At 40.7% G+C, this 23,189-nt stretch overlaps 1 protein-coding gene across 5 annotated transcripts in view; it reads right to left on the bottom strand.

The window, feature by feature from the left end:
• Nucleotides 1-23,189, bottom strand: part of ZNF724 (zinc finger protein 724) — a 44,545-nt gene that overhangs the window by 15,497 nt on the left and 5,859 nt on the right. For 2 of the 5 annotated variants that reach the window (XM_021933404.2, XM_009199099.4), the window contains exons 2-3: nt 8,170-8,296; nt 7,255-7,350 (exon numbers count right to left, since the gene is read on the bottom strand). In XM_021933404.2, coding sequence (XP_021789096.1) covers nt 7,255-7,350; nt 8,170-8,296 — 223 coding nt within the window. Of the gene's footprint in view, nt 1-7,254; nt 7,351-8,169; nt 8,299-14,318; nt 14,354-23,189 lie in introns of those variants that run through there. The other 3 variants (XM_009199100.4, XM_031660328.1, XM_031660327.1) reach the window with 3 other exon arrangements.

Raw genomic sequence — 23,189 nt, 5'->3', positions numbered from 1 at the left:
AAACAACCAAAACAAAACTGCACAACAAAATACCAAAGGCCCTAATTTCCTTATAGACATATAAATGTAAGAAAAATACACAGACCAAAATACATTTGTGAAAAATTTATACAAGAGTTAAGTGTGTACAGTGCCCCAGGAGGTGAGGACAATGCAAAGAACCATGAAGAATAATGAGAAAAGTCTGTTATGTTTACCCAACACAGCTCATCCCTCTCCCCAATATAATATAGTGCCTTTAGAAGTGAATAACCAGCCAGGCAGGGTGGCTCACGCCTGTAATCCCAGCACTTTGGGGTGCCGAGGTGAATGGATCACCTGAGGTTAGGAGTTTGGAATCAGGCTGGCCAACATGGCGAAACTCCCTCTCTACTAAAAACACAAAAATTAGCCAGGCATGGTGGTGGGCGCCTGTAATTCCAGCTGCTCGGGAGGCTGAGGCAGAACTGCTTAAATCCAGGAGGCGGAGGTTGCAGTGAGCCAAGATTGCTATTGCACTCCAGCCTGGGCAACAGAGCGAGACTCCCTCTCAAAAAAAAAAAAAAAGTGAATAGCCAACCCTGTTTTTCTTTCTTTCTTTGTTTTTTAAAGACAAGTAGAACACTGGCACATACATCTTTTTTTCATTTCTAGGCGCCCTTCCAGACACTGGTTTCTGTCTCGCACGACATAAAGTGCTGAAAAAAGTGTTGGTATACTTTGGAATGACGGTTTGAATCTGCTGAAACCAAAGCCAAATGTTACAGCAGCAGAGAGACTGCAGTATCACAGACAGCGAACAGGTTTAGCAAGTGGTGACTGATTATTAAGAAGAAACATGAATAAACTTTTTAAATTAAAAAACAAATTTCAGACAAGACACATCCTAGGAACATGTTTAAGACACTCTCAGAATTTCTAGCTGAGAAAATTTTTTTCAGGCTATGCCAGGACAAAGCTACATTATAAAAATTGATCATATGCAAAAATATTTTAAATAAAATACTTAAACATTAAAAAATAATTTAACCCCAGTATACTTCAAAATTTCTGCAGATTAAAAAAAAAATTCAAGTGCCAATGCCTCCTAGGAAACTGGTAAAAATATTTGCAAATCATATAATAGGAGTTAATACTCAGAACATATAAGCAACTCTTAATACTGAGCAATAAAGTTGAATAACTTGATTTAGAAAAGGATGAATAATTGAACAAAATTTTCATTTAAAAGATACATAGGCGGGCCAGGTGCAGTGGCTCACACCTGTAAACCCAGCTCTTTGAGGGGCTGAGGCAGGCAGATCATGAAGTCAGGAGATCGAGACCATCCTGGCTAACACATTGAAACCCCATCTCTACTAAAAATACAAAAATTAGCCAGGTGTGGTGGCACACGCCTTTAGTCCCAGCTACTCGGGAGGCTGAGGCAGGAGAATCACTTGAACCCAGGAGGCGGAGGGTGCGGTGAGCCAAGATCACACGACTGCACTCCACTCCAGCCGGAGTGAGAGTAAGACTCCATCTTAAAAAAACACAGTGAACCAAGATTGCGCCACTGTACTCCAAACTGGGTGACAGAGGGAGACTGTGTCTCAAAAACAAACAAAAAAACACACACAAACAAAAAGATACAAAAATGGGAAGAGCATTTGAAAGGACACATAAATTTACTAATTTGTGAAGACATACATAGAAATCACAATGAAAAGCAAAATCACCCCACACCCATTAGAATGACCACTATCATTTTTCTAAAAAAAACACCAAATCTGGCCAGGCACGGTGGCTCATGCTTATAATCCCAGCACCTTGGGAGGCTGGATAAAGACCATCCTGGCTAACATGGTGAAACCCCGTCTCTACTAAAAATATGGAAAGTTAGCCAGGCATGGTGGCATGCGCCTGTAGTCCCAGCTACTTGGGAAGCTAAGGCAGGAGAATCGCTTAAACCCGGGAGGCGGATATTGCAGTGAGCCGAGATCGCACCACTGCACTCCAGCCTGGGCAACAGAGCGAGACTCTGACTCAAACCAAAACCCCAACCCCTCCCCCCAAAAAAACTCACCACCAAATCTGTTGACGATGTATGAAAATGAAACTTATGTTGATTGTTGATGGAAAACAAGGATGCAACCATTATTTTAAAATGTTATGTTTCACACAGAATTAAAAGTGGAATTATAATTAAATACAGCAATCCCATTTATGAATCTATATCCAAAGGATGCAACACAGGACCTCAAAGACATACGTAAACATCTATATATTTATTGTACCAGCATTCACAAAAGGCAAAAGGCTGAAGTAACCCAGATGTCTCTTGATTCATAAACATAAAAAATCAAATTCAAAAGTTTTTAACAATATTTCTGTAAAAATGTGCTATTGAGATTTTTATAGAAATCTCACTCCGTTGCCCAGGCTAGAGTGCAGTGATGTTATCTCGGCTCACTGCAACCTAAACATAAAAAAGGTAACATATATACACAATGGAATTTTATTCAGCCTTAAAAAAATTGTGGGCTGGGCGCGGTGGCTCAAGCCTGTAATCCCAGCACTTTGGGAGGCCGAGATGGGTGGATCACGAGGTCAGGAGATCGAGACCATCCTAGTGAACATGGTGAAACCCCGTCTCTACTAAAAAAATACAAAAAAATTAGCCGGGCGAGGTGGCGGGCGCCTGTAGTCCCAGCTACTCGGGAGGCTGAGGCAGGAGAATGGCGTGAACCCGGGAGGCGGAGCTTGCAGTGAGCCGAGATCGCGCCACCGCACTCCAGCCTGGGCGACAGAGCGAGACTCCGTCTCAAAAAAAAAAAAAAAAAAAAAAAATTGTGGCCGGGCATGGTGGCTCACGTCTGTAATCACAGCACTTTGGGAGGCTGAGACGGGCGGATCACTTGAGGTCAGGAGTTCAAGATCAGCCTGGCCAACATGATGAAGCGCCATCTCTACTAAAAATACAAAAAACTAGCCAGGCCTGGTGGTGCACGTCTGTAATCCCAGCTACTTGGGAGGCTGAGGCAGGAAAATTACTTGAACCCAGGAGGTGGAGGCTGCGGTGAGCCGAGATCACACCACTGCACTCCAGCCTGGACAACAGAGTGAGACTCCATCTCAAAAAATAAAAAAAATAAATCAAATTTAGAAGAAAATAATAGCCTTATATTGCTAAATTAAAAAATATATATTTTTGCAGAATATAATTAAAGCCTCTGATATATATATAAAACAAATATTTGGAAATAAATTATGTTTTTATTTAGATATAGGCTGAAGAAAGTGAGTGCAAATCCTGTAATTCCTCTTTGCCTACAGCAAACAAATGTATAAGTAACTATATTTTAGTAAATATGCAGTGCCTACTAAGTATCTAATTTACTTCAGGCATAACACTTAAATTGTGACATATTGTCCTAAATGTGTGAATCCAAAATTATGGACAAATTTGAAATACAAAATAGAAAGAAAAATGAATAGAGTGACATTAGTTTGGTGGAAAAATAAAAGGTGACATATTTTCTTACACCCTGAGAGCAAGAAAATTTGTCAGCCATCCCTAACAAAAATGCCTTTATGAGAGAGCCAAGCATCATTCATACCAGTAATGACAACTACACGGTACACTGAGGTTGGAGAATTTCTTCAGGTCAAAATTTCAAGACCAGCTTGGGGTATGCAGCAAGTCCTCATCTCCAAAATAAGTGCCTTTACGGGAGCTTTAAAGGCCGGGTGCGGTGGTTCACGCCTGTAATTCCAGCACTTCAGAAAGCTGAGGCAGGTGGGTCACCTGAGGTCAAGAGTTCGAGACCAGCCTGGCCAACATGCTGAAACATTCTCTCTACTAAAAATACAAAAATCAGCCAGGCATGGTGGTGCACGCCTGTAATCCCAGCTACTTGGGAGGCTGAGAGAACAGAACTGAGTGAACCCGACCAGGAGGCAGAGGTTGCAGTGAGCTGAGATCAGGCCACTGCACTCCATCCTGGGTGACAGAGATGAGACTCCATCTCAATTAAAAAAGAAAAGAAAAAAGAAAAAAGAAAAGGTCAGGCGTAGTGGCTTATGTCTGTAATCTCAGCACTTTGGGAGGTTGAGGTGAGTGGATCACCTGAGCTCAGGCGTTCAAGACCAGTCTGGCCAACATGATGAAACCCCATCTCTACTAAAATACAAAAATTATCTGGGCATGGCTGGGCACGATGGCTCATGCCTGTAATCTCAACACTTTGGGAGGCTGAGGCGGGTGGATCACCTGAGGTCAGGAGTTCGAAACAGCCTGGCCAACATTGTGAAACCCCATCTCTACTAAAAATACAAAAATTAGCCAGGCATGGTGGCACATGCCTGTAATCCCAGCTACTCGGGAGACTGAGACAGCAGAATTGATTGCACCCGGCCAGGAGGCAGAGGTTGTAGTGAGCCGATATCGGGCCACTGCACTCCAGTCTGGGTGACAGAGATGAGACTCTGTCTCAAAAAAAAAAAAACAAAAAACAAAAAAGGCTGGGCGCAGTGGCTCATGCCTGTCATCTCAGCACTTTCGGAGGCTGAGGTGGGTGGATCATCTGAGGTCAGGAGTTCGAGACCAGCCTGGCCAACATGGCGAATCCCTATCTCTACTAAAAATACAAAAGTACGGGCACAGAAGGGCAGGATGGCTCACGCCTGTAATCCTAGCACTTTGGGAGGTCGAGGCGGGCAAATCACCTGAGGTCAGGAGTTCGAGACCAGCCTGGCTAACATCGTGAAACCCCGTCTCTACTAAAAATACAAAAATTAGCCGGGTGTGGTGGCATGTGCGTGTAGTACCAGCTGCTTGGGAGGCGGAGGCAGGAGAATCGCTTGAACCTGGGAGGAGGAGGTTGCAGTGAGCCGAGATTGTGCCATTGCACTCCAGTCTGGGCAACACAGCGAGACTCCATGCCCGTCTTCCAAAAAAAAATTATCCGGGCATCGTGGCGCATGCTTGTAATCCCAGCTACTTGAGGGCTGAGGCAGTAGGATCACCTGAACCTGGGAGGCGGAGGTTGCAGACAGCTGAGATGGTGCCACTGCACTCCAGCCTGAGCAACAGAGTGAGACTCCGTCTCAAACGAAAAAAAAAAAGAGAGAGAGAAAGAGCTTTGAGATCCAAGGAGGGAGTTATGAAACTGATAATGCCCAAGACTGAGGCATATCCTTTTCAGAAGGCAGGCATATATTCAGGTGGCAAACTATAGCACCTCTATTCTTGGCTACAGACCAAAAAATAGCCCACCCAACTTGGTCCCACTGAGAATATTAAACTTACCCTGTAAGCATCTCATACTCCTCCCAGTCACAGTTTGGGAGAGGTCCGGCCCTTCCACAGGGCTGGAGGAAGATACCCATTTATAGTCATGCAGGCAGGTTTGCAAGACCGTAGCCTTTACTGTGGTCCCTGAAGCAGTTCCATGACAGTTCAAGGCCAGTTCTGCCTACATAGAAACCCACACAGTGACCTGGCAAAATCCTCTTTGATGCTCAGTGAAAACCATACTCAATGACATCCTGATGTAATGCTTACCATTTGCAGACATGACTACAGAAACCTGCCTAGTGACTGCCCTACAGATCAAAGTCCTGAAGGATATTCAGCCTGTCCAAAAATAAAATGCAAATTACACCACAATCCCCTTGTAACAAGCCAACTAAACACTAAAGTAAACCCTTGTGCAGACATAGCAGCCTTGTGAGCAACCTACAACCCCTCTTCATTACAAACCCAGAGGGCATCCCATTATCCTGGGAGCCCAACAAAAGATCTTTACCTCCTGAAACCAGTTGATAAAAACTTGAAGAGATGTTTGCTTCCTGAAATTCACAGACACCAGTGCAAAACTATATTGTGCCCAGTGTCAATGCTTCTATTTTAAAATAGCACTGGAAGTATGCAGCAGAATAGTCAAAACAATTTTTAAAAAGCCATTAAAATGGAAGACAAATAGGTAAAAAGTTGCTGTTTGTAGATCATATAATCTCATATATAAAAAATCATACACAGTACATTTAAACATGTCTAAACTAATTAATATACTCAGTAAATTAGCAAAATATAAAATTAACATACATTTATAAGATAAACTTACACTTCCATAAACTTAAACTATCTGATAAAATAAAGGAGGAAAACAATCTCATGGACAATAGCATTAAAATAATAAATTTCTTAGAACAAATTTAACCAACGATCTAAAAAACCTTTACAATAAATGATGTATCAATGGAGGAAATTAGAAAAGACACAAATTTTAAAATATTTTGTGCATATGGATTGAAAGAATAAATATTGTTAAAGTGCCATATTATCCAAAGTGATCTACAGATTTAATAAACTCCCTATCAAAATTCCAGTGGTATTTGTTTTCACAGTAATGAAAAATACAATCATAAAATTTACTTGAAACTTCAATAAGCTCTGAATAATGAAAGTAATCTTGAGGAAAAAGAACAAAGCAGGAGGACAACATACTTTATAATTTCAAACTGTATTTCAAGACTATAGTAATAAAAACAGGATGGAATGTGCAGAAAAAAATGAACAAAAAAATGAAACAGAAACCACTACTCTCACATATTTCAGACATGATGTAGAAAGAAAACTTAAAATAATAGTTTAACATAGAGTTTCTTAAAATTTCAGATATTTATGTGTCCGCCAAAACATTAAAAAAGCAGATTTTGTAGTCTTGTATATGCCAAAAAGGGGACTTTGGCTCTCACTGAAAACCAGAAAGATAACTGAAGGGAAAGTATATTCCTTAGAAAAGTTAGAAGGATAAGACAAAAGATATCCCTATGTAAGAGAAAAAATAAAATAAAAAATAAACTTCAGGCTTCCCTGAAACTATTCTCCTTGGAGCACAACTCCCAAATTGTATTTCTTATTTTTATTCGTTTATATATTTATTTATTTATTTATTTGAGATGGAGTTTCACTCTTGTTGCCCAGGCTGGAGTGCGATGGTGCGATCTCAGCTCACCACAACCTCAGCCTCCTGAGTAGCTGGGACTACAGGCATGCGCCACCACACCCAGCTAATTTTGTATTTTTAGTAAAGATGGGGTTTTTCCATGTTGGTCGGGCTGGTCTCAAACACCCGACCTTAGGTAATCCACCCGCCTTGGCCTCTCCAAATGCTGGGATTACAGACACAAGCCACCGCACCTGGCCCCAAATCGCATTTCAAAAACTGACTTTCTCCTTGACATATGGACCTCTCATCTGTGTCATCTGTTATATTCACTATCACCTACCTGGGGGTTTGGCCACCATCTCATGTCTCTCCATATTCCAGGGTTCTTTGCCTTGCTCCAGACAGGTGATCAGGTCTGGCTTAGAGACAGCAATACCTGTTTTATTAAAAATAAATAACATGAATGTTGCTCATATTCTTCAAATAATGTGCTCAGTAAAGAGAGTGTAATTAATAGAATAGTAAATTAATTACAAAATACTAATTTAAAACAGAAATTTCTAAATATTTAGACTTTTTTTAAATTTGTAGGTTCTTAATTTTACTACTTAGTATTACTGAATCAAAAACTGGAGATGACAATTAGATTTTAAGGTATACAAAACAATATTTTATGCCACTAAATTTCTGGAATTACCACTAATTTAGAGGGAAGGATACAGATCAGCTCAGAAATGTAAAAAGTCCAGATCAAGATGAAACATCTTGAATTATTTTTTCCTACACTGACAAATCCCCAAGATTTTCTTTCTCTTTTTTTTTTTTTTTGATTTGGAGTCTCACTCTGCTACCTAGGCTCGAGTGCAGTGGTGCAATCTCGGCTCACTGCAACCTCTGCCTCCTGGGTTCAAGTGATTCTCCTGCTTCAGCCTCCCAAGTAGCTGGGACTACAGGCGTGCGCCACCACAACTGGCTAATTTTTGTATTTTTTTTTAGTAGAGACGGGGTTTCACCATGTTGGCCAGGCTGGTCTTGAACTCCTGACCTCAGGTGATCCACCTGCCTTGGCCTCCCAAAGTGCTAGGATTACAGGCATGAGCCACTGCGGTTGGCCCCCAAGATTTTCTTAGAAATAGAGATCTGATACTCATTTATACAAAGATCAATTACCAAAAAACATTCTACAAAAAAAAAAAAAAAAAAAAAAAGAAATCTTTAGGGTATATTAGGAATTGTATATTGAAGTTATTCTCACCCAGGAAGACCAGGTTTCTGTAGTTCTCTAACATCACGTTCCTATATAAATTCTGCTGTGCAGTGTCCAGGCATTGCCACTCCTCCACAGAGAATTCTATGGCCACATCCATAAATGTTAACGGTCCCTGAAAAGTACACACACACATATTTACCAAGTGGCCATGGGCGAAATTTTTAATTTGACTCAAGTTGAAATGAATGACTAAAAAGTACTGGTTCTGCCTTATAAAAGTGAATGAAATTACCCAAATGAAGTAATTTTAAAGACAGAAATATTATCTGATGTATTCTCTAACTCTGAGAAAAGACTAGAATAAGATCCACAACATCAATTTATATATGATACTTTTCTGGATAATAAAATATAAAATTAAGGGCACGAACACAAGCATGTACATTCTGGAGTGCTATATTCACACTATACAGAATGAGTTCTGCTGAGATGAAAGACATGTTGAGTTACAAGGTACATTTCAAATTTTAATGTGTAGAATAAACTGGAAATCTTGTTAGGCTTTTTTTTTTTTGCAGAAGATCTGGAATAAAGTCTGAGTTGCTGAATTTTTAATATGTTCACAAGAAATGCCAATGATTTTGCCCCAAGAAAAATATTTTATCAAACATCCAATAAGTGAAATAACCTGTTTTTTCCCCCCAGTTTTCATGGCCTATAAGAGAGAGATGACAGTCTTCATTTTCCAAAGACAAATATATGGAAAGAAACCTTAAGAAAGAAGAGCAGCTGCCAGATTACATTTGATAATTTATACAAATCAGCTGCATAAAGATACTTAATAACGAAGGAAAAAATAACACTACAGTGAAAAAATTTGTCAGAGAGCTCTTTAACCGAGTGAATCATTAGCATCAACTGCACTAGGACAAATTTTCATAATGTGCTAAAACACTCAAAAGGACACAGCATTACTGCTGAAATATTGTTCCCAATAAGTAAATTATAGTCTAAATTCAACCATATTGAAACAACAGTTTTATGCAAACTTCAAGATACAGGTATCTTCTATCTTGATACAGGATATCTCAAAATACAGGAATCTTCTATTCAAGATCTTCTATGTTCTGTAATGTTTAATAGTGATTTTAAGTAGTCTTTCTTTAGCACCCTAGAGAACAGGTACCTTCTGATAATATTTTTTCAGAACTTTCTGGGTAATAAATGCCATCCTGTTTAAATAAGCATTTTCTAAATTCTGTTCTGCATAGGGCTAATAGCAAACACAAATGGAACTTCAACATTACATATTCTCCACCCTTACTAAGGATCCCAGCTTTTCCCCAACAGTAATCTTTGAGTATCCACACTTTTCCATGTTCAACAGCCACAAAAAGAACACTTTTAATACTGCAGATCATAAACTAATGGTGAGAATTCTGCAAGGCATATAAAAAGGCATAATTTTAAAAATTCATAAAAGACTCTGGTATATAGGAAAGAAATATTTTTCAGAGACCCTTAATTATCATAAGAATTTTTAAAAGTAGTTAAAACAAACTCATTAGAGAGAAAAAACCACAATTATAGAAGGCAAGGTTTACAAGTACTAAACACATAGCATTCCAGGAGGCAGAGCGGACACAGCTCTTGATCTGAGACATGTTTAGCTGAAAAAAAAAAGTGCCACTTTTTCCTCTATCTCCTCCTTCTCTGGGATTTATTTTCAGATGAGATTTTCTAGACCAATTACACCTGCATCTTGAGAACATTCCACCTGTTTACATGCTATGACCACACCCACAGGCAGAAGGACCAACATCCTCAGAAAAAGTCCACCCATTTCTGGGTGAATCTTCAGAAAAGATTCAGAAATAATGAAGTGAAAAATAGAAGTTTCTCCTTTCCCGTCCTTAGGTACACTCCCCACCACAGACACCAGCAATTTCTGCTACAATAATGGTAATATGGGCCACGCTGCCCCGTCTTTACTAAACCCAAACAGAACAGGCCCTGTGACCATCCTTCAGCGGAAAAGTAAAACATAACTCTCATGAATGTATCTTGAACCCCTCATAGTTGATTCTGGCCTTACCTTAGAGTCACACGAGGCACTTAATTAAAACAACATAAACTTGTCCACACAAAACAAAAAACAGAACCTGTGAAGAGGGCACAAGTAAAGGGATTTCTAATAATTAGCCATGTAATCTGAGTGTCTACACCTAAGTAATCCACATTACTTAGAATGGCAAAAATGTCAATCAACTTTTGCACCAACCTAATAGAAGCCCGGCTGATAACCATTTAGCTAAGCATTGCCTTGCAATTTTTTTTTGAGATGTTGTTTTGCTCTTGTCACCCAGGCTGGAGTGCAATGGCGCAATCTCTGCTCACCGCAACCTCCACCTCCTGGGTTTAAGAGATTCTCCAGCCTTAGCCTCCCAAGTAGGTAAGATTACAAGCACCTGCCACCATGCCCGGCTAATTTTTGTACTTTTAGTAGAGATAGGGTTTTACCATGTTGGACAGGCTGCTCTGAAACTCCTGACTTCAGGTGATCCACCCACCTCGGTCTCCCAAAATGCTGGGATACAGGCATGAGCCACCACGCCCAGTTGTCTTGTAATATTTAATAAGCATATAAATCACTTGGTAACTTTGGACTTTCCCTATGTAATGTGATTCTGCAGGTTTTCAAAGGGTTCATGAATGTGTGTTTTAAATAAGTCCCCTGTCAATGCTGATGTTGCTGCTTCTAGGCTCATCATTAGCATTAGTTAGAGAAGCAGGCACTGTCCCTTACACTCAGCACTCTTGTCACAACACAAATACTTCTGGCACAAATGAAGACAACTAATCTCCATCTTTAAGTATCATATTCTTTGCTGGTTCTGTAAAGGTTACAGAGGCAACATAAAGTAGCAATGCCTGTGCTCAAGAGTATGCTACAGAGCACTATGCTTGGAATAACACATTATGTGATTTAATTCTCATAACAAACTGGGAGTTAGCACAGATGTTTAATAATTCCCGGGATTTAGATTAAGGGCTCAGCATTTTTATTTCATCTTCCGTTTCTCTGTCCTTGGTTTTTAAAAAATGTATAGAATACTAAATGTTGACAGATGAGAGGGATACAGAAAGAATTTAATGTAGTTTAAAGAAATTTTTATTGTGTTCATATTTACTTGTTTGTGACTTGTGGAGCAACTACTGGATCTGCAGGAATAGAAAACAAGTTACTAAATAAAATGTCTCTGCAAGTATTGGTTTAACAGAAAATTTAAAAATTAAGATGCTAAAATACATACTTTATTTTTCTAATTTTATCTTTTCGGGTTTCAGAAAATTGTGAGCACCAGCTCTAAAAAATGTAACAGATTCACCAGCCAAAACTTCCAATCAGTCAGTTCTGTGAGGCCAGACTTCAAGGTGGGGCCAGACAAAATAAGAGGTAAAATGGCTGATTGCTACCCTGTGAAGTTTGCAGAAATCTGAAGTGACTGGCAGCCTGAGAGGAAAAGGCCCCTCTAGAGTAAAGTTTGGCTGGAACCGTATGTGTTTATATCATGTCTAGTAATTCTAGACAATGTTTGGAAAATATAATTAAAAGAAAAAATTTCTCCAGCCCTAGAGAAACTCCAAAATGATAGAACAGAAAGTAAACTATTTCATTACACAATTAAACCAGAATGTGACATGCATCACAGTCAATCTTCTTAAGAGACTGCAAAGACAAAAAGACACTCCCATAATTAGTCCACAAGTAAAAGAATTCACAGCACCATGTAATACATGGTTCATCCTAAATTCACCTGGTAATGGGGGAGGCGATCCATGTATGCTAATAGGTTATATTCAATGACAAAATTAACTTTTCACATCCTCATGACAGGAAGTAATTTTGCAACTTAGCAGACTCTGCTTGTCCTTTCCTGACAGCCAGTGTCCTCTCTTGACTCCTACCACAGGGCTCACAGCTGGCAGCTCACATCTTACATGAACCCCAACTGCCAGAACAGCACTCTAGTCCCACATCAGGTAATGAAGCCTGAGGTGCAGGAGGACAGCCTTCAGTCCTCCTAGGTAAAATTGCACCTTCACGATAATGGGAATGGGAGCAGTGTTTCAGCTTCAGTTTCTATTTATAATGGTGACATGAAAAAAATACTGCTGGATTTTCAGCATGAGTCCACATAGAGAGTTCTCCCTGTGACAGCCCACCTCATTCACAGACACCACGGGATAGTAATAGGGCTTCTGAAACAGACACCCAAACACTGGAGAGAAAAATCGCTCTTCATCTTAACTCAGGGCCAGGCGTGGTAGCTCAAGCCTGTAATCCCAGCACTTTGGGAGGCCGAGACGGGCGGATCATGAGGTCAGGAGATCGAGACCATCCTGGCTAACACGGTGAAACCCCGTCTCTACTCAAAAGAATACAAAAAACTAGCCGGGCGAGGTGGCGGGCGCCTGTAGTCCCAGCTACTCGGGAGGCTGAGGCAGGAGAATGGCGTGAACCTGGGAGGCGGAGCTTGCAGTGAGCCCAGATCGTGCCACTGCACTCCAGCCTGGGCGACAGAGCGAGACTCAGTCTCAAAAAAAAAAAAAGAAAAAAAAAAAAAAAACAACTCAGATTAGATATAAGGTTAATCATGTTGGCCAGAAAATGTTCCCCTAAAATAAATATCTCTCTAAACACCCAAACTGCACAGCTACTCTCAGCATGATAAGCATGAGCATTATGAAGAAAGGGGACATATCCTCAGCAAAATTTTATAAAATTTCTCTTTTATCTCTGCTGCTCTCTTGTCTCCTAGCCATTAAATGGGGGATTTATATTGGAATACATCTGACAATTTCCAACAGCACTTTTTATTTATTTATTTATTTTTTGAGACACAGTTTTGCTCTCTCACATATGCTGGAGTGTAGTGGTGTGATCTTAGCTCACTGCAACCTCCACGTTCCAAGTTTAAGCAATTCTCCTTTCTCGGTCTCCTGAGTAGCTAGAATTATAGGCGCCCACCACCACCCTCCGCTAATTTTTGTATTTTTAGTAGAGACAGGGTTTCACCATGTTAGCCAGGCTGGTCTCAAACTCCTGACCTCAAGTGATCTGTCTGCCTTGGCCTCCCAAAGTGCTGGGATTAAAGAGGTGAGCCACCTCACCCAGCCTTCACCAACACTTTTTGATGAAGAATCAGAATCTGACTTTGTTTATGTAGTAAAATATATTTGAGCTTACAACATAGCTAACTGAAAAGCTATTACATTTCTTGCATGGTCACATTACCCATCACGTTTATTTGTCCTGTAATAGCAGTATTCAAGTTTAGTAAAATAAAAGACACTGAAATCATGCTTACCTACATCTACTGGGTAAATTAATATGCATGTCAGGCTAATATCTACCACAACAATTTTGTAGTGAATTTTTTTGGATACTAGATATAAACATCTAAGCATAAATAATTTTAATGTACCAGTAATAATGTAGAATTTTAAAAATTTTTCTGTAACCATAATTTAGTTAAAATACTTTATATTTCAAAAGTATGACTAATATTAAAATGACTAAGACATTCACCCTAAATATTGTGGTCTTATATTCATACTATTGTAGAAAATACCATACAATTTAGGCCGGGCACAGTGGCTCATGCTTGTAACCCCAGCTACTCAGGAGGCTGAGGTGGGAGAATCGCTTGAACCCAGGAGCTGGACGTTGCAGTGAGCTGACATCATGCCACTACACTCCAGCATGGGCAACAGAGCAAGACACTGTCTTAAAAAAAAAAAAAAAAGAAGAAGAAAAGAAAAGACTGTATAATTCATATGAAGGCAAGTTGTCTACAAACACTACACATAACTATGCTAATTGTTTTGAAGTAGTAAATAGGAACCAAAGCATAACCACTGACTCCACTGTTGAGTTTATACACAGAACTGTTCTTTCTTTTGCAGTGTAAGTACTTCAGCCTGCAAATATTGGATAATTACCTTGGATAATCAGTTTTTTTGTCAAAGAAACTTCCTCAGCATCTTTTAGTCTTTATCATTCTGTATTGCTAAGTTTAATCCTATCTTTGTGCTCCACTTTTTGTGTGCTCTTAAATTCAGTTTTAATCTAAACAAATCTGTATCTACTTTAAGAGACTGAAAAAAAAACCAAAAAAAAACCAACACACCTTTGGGGTCAGGCGCGGTGGCTCACGCCTGTAATCCCAGCACTTTGGGAGGTCAAGGTGGGCGAATCACAAAGTCAGGAGATTGAGACCATCCTGGCTAACACGGTGAAGTCCCGTCTCTACTAAAAATAAAAAATTAGCCAGGCGTGGTAGCGGGCGCCTGTAGTCCCAGTTACTCTGGAGGCTGAGGCAGGAGAATGGTGGGAAGCAGAGGTTGCAGTGAGCTAAGATCACGCCGTTGCACTCCAGCCTGGGCGACAAGAGCAAGACTCCGCCTTAAAAAAAAAAAAAAAAAAAAAACTTTGCCAAAGCAAAAACACTGCAATGGTTCTGTGGTCCTAGATACCTAGATAGACAATCCTGAGACAGAAAGAATGATAAAAGGTTTCTTTAGCTGTAAATATGATTTACGTATATTTCAAAAAAGCAGAGAATATCTACATATAATCAAAATGCTTCAATAAAGAGAGATGAACAAACTATCCCCCCTTATTATGAGGTAAGGAAATAAAGACTAACATAAATTAGTAGTTAGTAATTATTAATATTATTAATGATTAATAATAAATTAATATAATATAGAAATATAAATTTCTAATTTATATTTTCTCCCATAACAGCCAAATCTCGACCAGGCACGGTAGCTCATGCCTGTAATCCCTGCACTTTACAAGGCCCAGGTGGTTAGATCACTTGAGGTCAGGAGACCAGCCTGGCCACCACGGTGAAGCCCTGTCTCTACTAAAAATACAAAATTAGCCAGGCGTGGTGGCGTGCGCCTGTAATCCCAGCCACTCGGGAGGCTGAGGCAGGAGAATCGCTTGAACCCAGGAGGCAGAGGTTGCAGTGAGCCGAGATCGTGCCACTGCACTCCAGCTTGGGCGTCAGAGTGAAACTCCATCTCAAACCAAAAACAAAAACAGCTAAATCTCTGGACAGGTTCTTGATCTCTTGGAGATCTGAATTTCAGTAGACTCTAGGTTTAGGCATCTAAGGAGCAGCCTTGGGCACACTAAAGAAAAAAGCAGAAGACAGAAAGGTGTTCTAAAAAAATCCATGAGTGCATATGAATAATTAGAGACCTACGAAGAGAGTTGGATTCTGACACAATAATAGTGGGAGACTACAACACCCCACAGACACTATTAGTCAGATCACTGGAGCAAAAAATTAACAAAGATATCAGGACCTAAACTCAACATTTGACCAAATAGCCCTAACTGGCACCTATAGAACTGTTCAACTGAAATCAACACAGTATACATTCACATCACCACATATCACATACTCACATACAAAATTGACCACACAAGCAGAAATAAAACAGTCCTCAGCAAATTGAATTTTCCCAAAGTCATACCAAACACACACTTAGGCCACAGCTTGGCAAAAATATCACTGAATACAAAGAAAACCACTTCAAATTATACAATTACATGGAAATTTAAAAACGTTCACCTGAATGACTTTTGGATAAATAATAAAATTAAGCAGAAATCAGTAAGTTCTTTGAAACAAATAAGAACAAAGATACACAAACCAGAATCGCTATAACACAGCCAAGGCAGTGTTAAGAAGGAAATTTACAGCAGTAACTACTCACATCAAAAACTTAGAAATCTATTTAAATACCTAACATCATAAATAAATGAATGAGGCCGGGTATGGTGGCTCACTCCTGTAATCCCAACACTTTGGGAGGCCAAGGAAGGCGAATTACTTGAGTTCAAGACCAGCCTGGGAGGTAAAACCTTGTCTCTACTAAAAATACAAAAATTAGATGGGCATGGTGGCACTCGCCTGTCATCTCAGCTACTCGGGAGGCTGAGGCAGGAGAATCCCTTGAACCCGGGAGGCAGAGGTTGCTGCGAGCCGAGATTGTGCCATTGCACTCCAGGCTAGGCAACAGAGCAAGACTGTTTCAATCAATCAATCAAGCAAGCGAGCGAGCAAGAGAAAACCAACTCCCAAGCTAGCAGCAGATAAGAAATAACCAAAATTAGATCTGAACCGAAGGAGATTTAGACATGAAAAGTCATAGAAAATATCAAGTAATCCAGGAGTTAAATCTTTGAAAAAAATTAAGAAGATAAACCACTAGCAAGATTAATGAAGAACAGAAGATCCAAATAAGCACAATTAAAAATGACAACAGGGGGTCAGGTGCCGTGGCTCACACCTGTAATCCTAGCACTTTGGAAGGCCAAGGCAGGTGGATCACCTGAGGTCAGGAGTTTAAGACCAACCAGCCTGGCCAACATGTTGAAACCCCATCTCTACTAAAAATACAAAGATTACCCAGGCGAGGTGGCACATGCCTGTAGTCCCAGCTACTTTGGAGGCTGAGGCAGGAGAATTACTTGAACCCGGGAGGCAGAGGTTGCCTGGGTGACAGAGAGAGACTGTCTCAAAAAAAAAAAAAAAAAAAAAAGGGGAAGGACAAATCCAAAAAGGATGAAAACTGAGAATGGCACTAAGGCCCAGAGTTTTGGTTGCACTCTGACCAAACAGGGAGACAATTTTAAACAAAATTATTGGAGGACATTATTCTGGACTGAGTTTGTACACTAGGTTCAAACAGACAAACCTAACCAAAATGGTGTCACTCATGCTTAAATGTGACATAATGGAACTGAACATTTAAGGAAAGAGGTAGATCCTAAAACAGACCAGGTTTTTTCTGTCTTTTGTGTGGGGAAAAGAAAGATCAGACTGTTACTGTGTAACAGTAGAAAGAAGTAGACATAAGAGATTCCATTTTGTTTTGTACTAAGAGAAATTCTTTTGTCTTGAGATGTTGTTAATCTGTAACCTTAGCCTTAACCTTGTGCCCCCAGAGACATGTGCTGTGCTGACTTAAGGTCTCATGGATTTAGGGCTGTGCAGGATGTGCTTTGTTAAAAAAGTGCTTGAAGGCAGTATGCTTGTTAAAAGTCATCGTTGTTCTTTAATCTCAAGTACCTAGGGAAACACCACACTGCGGAAGGCCACAGGGATCTTTGCCTAGGAAAGCCAGGTATTGTCCAAGGTTTTTCCCTATGTGATAGCCTGAGATACGGCCTCGTGGGAAGGGAAAGACCTGACCCGTCCCCCTGGCCTGACATCCCCCCGCCTGACACCCAAAGAGTCTGTGCTGAGGAGGATTAGTAAAAGAGGAAGGCCTCTTTGCAGTTGAGATAAGAGGAAGGCATCTGTCTTCTGCTTGTCCCTGGGAATAGAATGTCTCGGTGTAAAACCCAATTGTATGTTCTATTTACTGATAGGAGAAAACTGTCTTAGGGCTGGTGGTGAGACAAGCTGGCAGCAATCCTGCTCTTTATTCTAAGGTTGGAGGTGAGACATGCTGGCAGCAATCCTGCTCTTTATTCTAAGGTTGGAGGTGAGACATGCTGGCAGCAATACTGCTCTTTATTACACCAAGATGCGAAATGTTTGAGATGTGAGATGTTTGTGTGAGTGCACATCAAGGCACAGCACCTTTCCTTAAACTTATTTATGACACAGAGACCTTTGTTCAGAGGCTCTCCCCAGTATTACCCTATTGGCCTGCCATATCATTATCTGGTAGAGATCATGATCAATAAATGCTGAGGGAACTCAGAGACCAGTGCCGGAGGGAGGATGCGGGTCCTCCTTATACTGAGCAGCACCAGTCCCCTAGGCACACTTTTCTTTCTCTATACTTTGTCTCTGTATTTTACTTCTTTTCTCAGTCTCTCGTCCCACCTGACGAGAACCCACAGATTGTGGATGGGCTGGCCCCCTTCATTTTGTAAACAGCAGATTTAAGCACATAATTGCTTAAACCAGGAAGGTGACAGTTGCAGTAATCTGAGATCATTCCACTGCACTCAAGCCTAGGTGACAGAGATTCCGCCTAAAAAAAAAAAGGACAACAGGGGCCAGGCACAGTGGCTCATGCCTGTAATCCCAGCACTTTGGGAGGCCAAGGCAGGTGTATCACCTGAGGTCAGGAGTTCGAGACCAGCCTGACCAACATGGTGAAACCCCATCTCTACTAAAAATACAAAAATTAGGCCAGGTGTGGTGGCATACACCTGTAATCCCAGCTACTTGAAAGGCTGAGGTAGGAGAATTGCTTAAACCCCGAAGGCAGAGGTTGCAGAGACAAGATCACGCCACTGCACTCCAGCCTGGGCAACAGAGTGAGACTCCATCTCATTAAAAAAAAAAAGAAAAAAAAGATGGCAGGAACATTACCACTGACCCCACAAAAATACAAATAGCTATTGAAGTTTACTATAGACACCTCTATACACAAAACTAGAAAATCTAAAGGAAATGGATAAATTTCTAGACAAATAAATTCTCTCAAGACTAAACAAGTTGAAGCCCTAAATAGATCAATAACAAGCTCCAAAATTAAGTTAGTAGTAAATAGGCTACCAACTAAAAAAAACCCAACACCAGAAAATTCACAGTTGAATTCTACCAAGTGTAAAAAGAAAAGCTGATACAATGCCTTCTAAAACTATTACACAAAATTAAGGGACTTCTCCCCAGCTTTTTATATAACAGCATCAATCTGACACCAAAACCTGGCAGAGATAAAACAAAGAAGAAAACTTCAGGCTAATGTCCTTGATTAACATTGCTGCAAAATGCTCAACAAAATATGGGCAAACCAAATCCAGCAGCACATCAAAAAGCTAATCCACTATAATCAAGTAGGCTTTATTGCTGGAATACAAGGTTGGTTCAACATACAAAAAAAAAAAAAAAAAAATCAATAAATCTGATTCATCACATAAACAGAACTAAAGAACCACAAAATTATCTCAATAGATGCAGAAAAAACTTCCAATAAAATGTAACATTGCCCATGTATAAAACTCTCAACAAACTAGGCACTGAAGATACATACTTCAAAATAATGAGTTATCTATGACAAATTTGGCCAGGCGCGGGGGCTCATACTTGTATTCCCAGCACTTTGGGAGGCCGAGGTGGATGGATCACGAGGTCAGGAGATTGAGACCATCCTGGCTAACACGGTGAAACCTCATCTCTACTAAAAATACAAAAAAAAAAAAAAAAATTAGCTGGGCGTGGTGGTGGGCGCCTGTAGTCCCAGCTCCTCGGGAGGCTGAGGCAGGAGAATGTCGTGAACCTGGCAGGTGGAGCTTGCAGTGAGCCGAGATCGCACCACTGCACTCCAGCCTGGGTGACACAGTGAGACTCCGTCAAACCAAACCAAACCACACCACACCACACCACACCACACCACACCACACCAAAGTAAAATAAAGTAAAATAAACTAAAGTAAAATAAAATAAAATAAAATAGAAATGAGTTATCTATGACAAATCCAAAGCCAACATACTAAATGGACACAAGCTGGAAGCATTCCTTCTGAAAACTGGCACAAGATAAGGATGCCTTTTCTCACTGCTCCTATTCAACAGAGAATTGGAAGTCCTGGCTAGAGAAATCAGGCAAGAGAAAGAAACAAAATTCACCCAAACAGGAAGGGACGAAATCAAACTATCCCTGTTTTCGGATGACATGATTCAGTATCTAGAAAACCCTATAGTCTTGGCAGAAATGCCCTATAAACTGACAACTTCTGCAAAGTTTCAAAATACAAAACAAAGGTGCAGAAATAAGTAGCACCTCTGCACATCAACATCCAAGCCAAAAGCCAAATCAAAAACACAATTCCATTCAAAAATGCCACAAAAAGAAGGTATCTAGAAATACAGCTAACCAGGGAGGTGAAAGACCTCTAGGACAACAATTACAAAACACTGCTCAAAGAAGTCAAAGATGACACAAATACAAAACTATTTGATGGTCATGGACAGAGAAATCAGTATCATTAAAATGGCCAGACTGACCAGGCATGATGGCTCATGCCTGTAATCCCAGAACCTTGGGAGGCTGAGGCAGGCAGATTGCCTGAGATTAGGAGTTTGAGACCAGTCAAGACAACATAAAGAAACCCAATTTCTACAAAAAATACTAAAAGAAAAATTAGCTGGGCATGGTGGTGTGTTCCTGTAGTCCCATACCTGGGAGCCTGAGGTAGGAGGACTGTTTGATCCCAGAATGTTAAGGCTGCAGTGAGTCAAGATCATGCCACTGCACTCCAGCCTGGGTGACAGAATGAGACCCTGTCTTTTCATGAAATAAAATAGAAAAAAAAATTTTTTTCTAATGAAAATATAGGACTGGGCGCGGTGGCTCACATCTGTAGTCCCAGCACTTTGGGAGGCCGAGTTGGTGGATCACGAGGTTAGGAGTTCAAGATGAGCCTGGCCAACATGGTGAAACCCCCTGCTACTAAAAATACAAAAATTAGCCGGGCTTGGTGGCACGCACCTGTAATCCCAGCTACTTGGGAGGCTGAAGCAGGAAAACTGCTTGAACCCAGGAGGCAGATGCTGCAGTGAGCCAAGATCATGCCACTGTATTACAGCCTGGGTGACAGAGCGAGACTCATCTCAAAAATAATAATATTAGTAATAATACAGGCTGGGCGCAGTGGCTCACACCTGTAATCCCAACACTTTGGGAGGCTAAAGCGGGTGGATCACCTGAGGTCAAGAGTTCGAGACAAGCCTGACCAACATGATGAAACCTCAGCTCTACTAAAAATACAAAATTAGCCAGGCGTGGTGGCACATGCCTGTAATCTCAGTTACTCGGGAGGCTGAGGCAGAAGAATCGCTTGAACCCAGGAGGCAGAGGTTGCAGCGAGGCGAGATCGTGCCACTGCACTCCAGCCTGAGTGACAGAGCGAGAGTCCACCTCAAAAAAAAAAAAAAAAAAGTAAACTAATGCAGAAAGAGAAAACCAAATGCACTATCTCATTTTTAAAAGAGCTAAATAATAAGAACACATGGATGCAAAGAGGGAGAAAAATAGACACAGGCCTAGTTGAGGTTGGCAGGACAAAGACCCGTTTGGGCTGGGCGCAGTGGCTCATGCCTGTAATACCAGCACTTTGGGAGGCCGAGTTGGGAAGATCACCTGAGGTCAGGAATTCAAGACCAGCCTGGCCAACATGGTGAAACCCCATCTCTACTAAAAATATAAAAATTAGCCTGGGCGTGATGGCAGGCATCTGTAATCCCAACTACTTGGGAGGCTGATGCAGGAGAATCACTTGAACCCAGGAGGCAGAGGCTGCAGTGAACGGAGATCACACCATTGCACCTCAGCCTGGACAACAGCAAAACTTCATCTCAAAAAAAAATTGTTTTAATTAAATAATAAAAAAAAAAATACCCATTTGGTGTTATGCTTAGTGCCTCAGTGAAAAAATAATCTACATCAAACTTTCATGACACAATTTTACTTATGTAATAAACCTACATGTGTACCTCTGAACTAAAATTAAAAGTTGAAAGGAAAAAACTCTATGGGTGGGGGTAAGTACAATATGTAAGCTGAAAGATCGGTTTGTGCTATTTATTTCTGGGTCCATGCAGGCACGTGAGATTATGAACAAGTGGCCCAGAACCCTAAATTGGTGGGGAAAACAGGTTGCTGCTGCAGATTCAGTGTCTGGGGAACGGGAATATGCCAGGAGACTTGTAGACACTTTTGTAGGATTTTTGCAAGAAATGCTAGAATCAAAAATGCTGTGGTGAAGTTCCTGAGGGTGGTGCCTTGTCCTGAGAGGGGTGTGGATGCATCGGTGTCTAGTGGGCATGATTGTGAGTCGGTGGGAATCCTGTGGTGGCAGCTGTGGAAAGAGAAGGTCTGTCATCAGAGCTTCTCTTTCCTCTAAATTTTCAGTCCTCTCTCACTCTAAGAGGAGACCTGGAATCAGAAAACAATGGGCAGTGTGACAGCCAGTACACAGGCGAGTAGAGCCTCCCATTCCCAGACACTATGAGTTTTATTCCAGGCCAGGCCTTTATGGCATTTTTATTCTGGCACAAAAGCTATAGAGTTTGCTGAATACCAAGCAACTCTCCAACACCAATTCTTTGTCTAACATTCAAATTCTGACACCACCCAGAGTCAGCACAGACCCTGATTCAGGGCTTGGTCTCAAAATACTGTTCTTACTACAGATGCCAGTAACAAACCCCATGGGCCCATTTATGCTTCCAAATTATGAGCCCATTATGAGCTACTGTTTGAAAATTCAGGAGTCCCATAAACTTGCTCAAGTTCAATAACTTAACAGTGCTATACACAGAACTCAGAAAAACACTGTAGTTATGTTGACTGGATTATTATAAAAGATACAACCCAAGAAAAGTCAAATGAAAGAAATGTGTAAGACAAAGAAAAGAGGTGGGGAAAGATGAAGCACATAAGTAATCCTGGTAAATGGCTATAATTAATAAAATTCTCCATCTTTTGTGTGCTCCAGAAACAGTTTATGGAAACACACATCCCATTATGACTTAGATGATGCACTCTTTTCTTACCTATCACGTAGCCAGACATAGACTCTGCCCATTTTCTTCTTCTCTTAGAAAAATCAGCTGAATTTGTCTTCAGTGATCAAAATAAAATACTACTTAATCAAACTTAAGTTTATCTCCTTCCCACAGCTCCTGAGCTTTGAGCTACCCTCAGTCTGAGCCAACATACAACCCCATTATATGCTCCTCCTAAGAACATGCTAAACATTCTCCGACTTAGAATCTGATTTTTTCACCCTCCATTTGCCATTCCCCTCCCACTCTGTTTCTAATCTTGGTTGCTCCTTTCTATGAAGAAAAGCCACCCTTGTCTGCCTAACCTTTGAGATCTTTAAAGATCTTATAGTTGGTACTTTCTCCTGTTGCAATACTCCTTTGGAACTTAATTTTTTAATACAAATCTAACTTTGTTTTAGAAACTGCCTCAAAGCAAAAACAACTTTATCTTTAGTAAGATCCTTTCGG

Source organism: Papio anubis, chromosome 20, assembly GCF_008728515.1.
Source record: "Papio anubis isolate 15944 chromosome 20, Panubis1.0, whole genome shotgun sequence".
In the NCBI taxonomy this organism is placed as follows: Eukaryota; Metazoa; Chordata; class Mammalia; order Primates; family Cercopithecidae; genus Papio; species Papio anubis.
The sequence above is the reverse complement of the archived record's forward strand: the minus strand, read 5'-3'. Positions and strand labels throughout refer to the sequence as shown.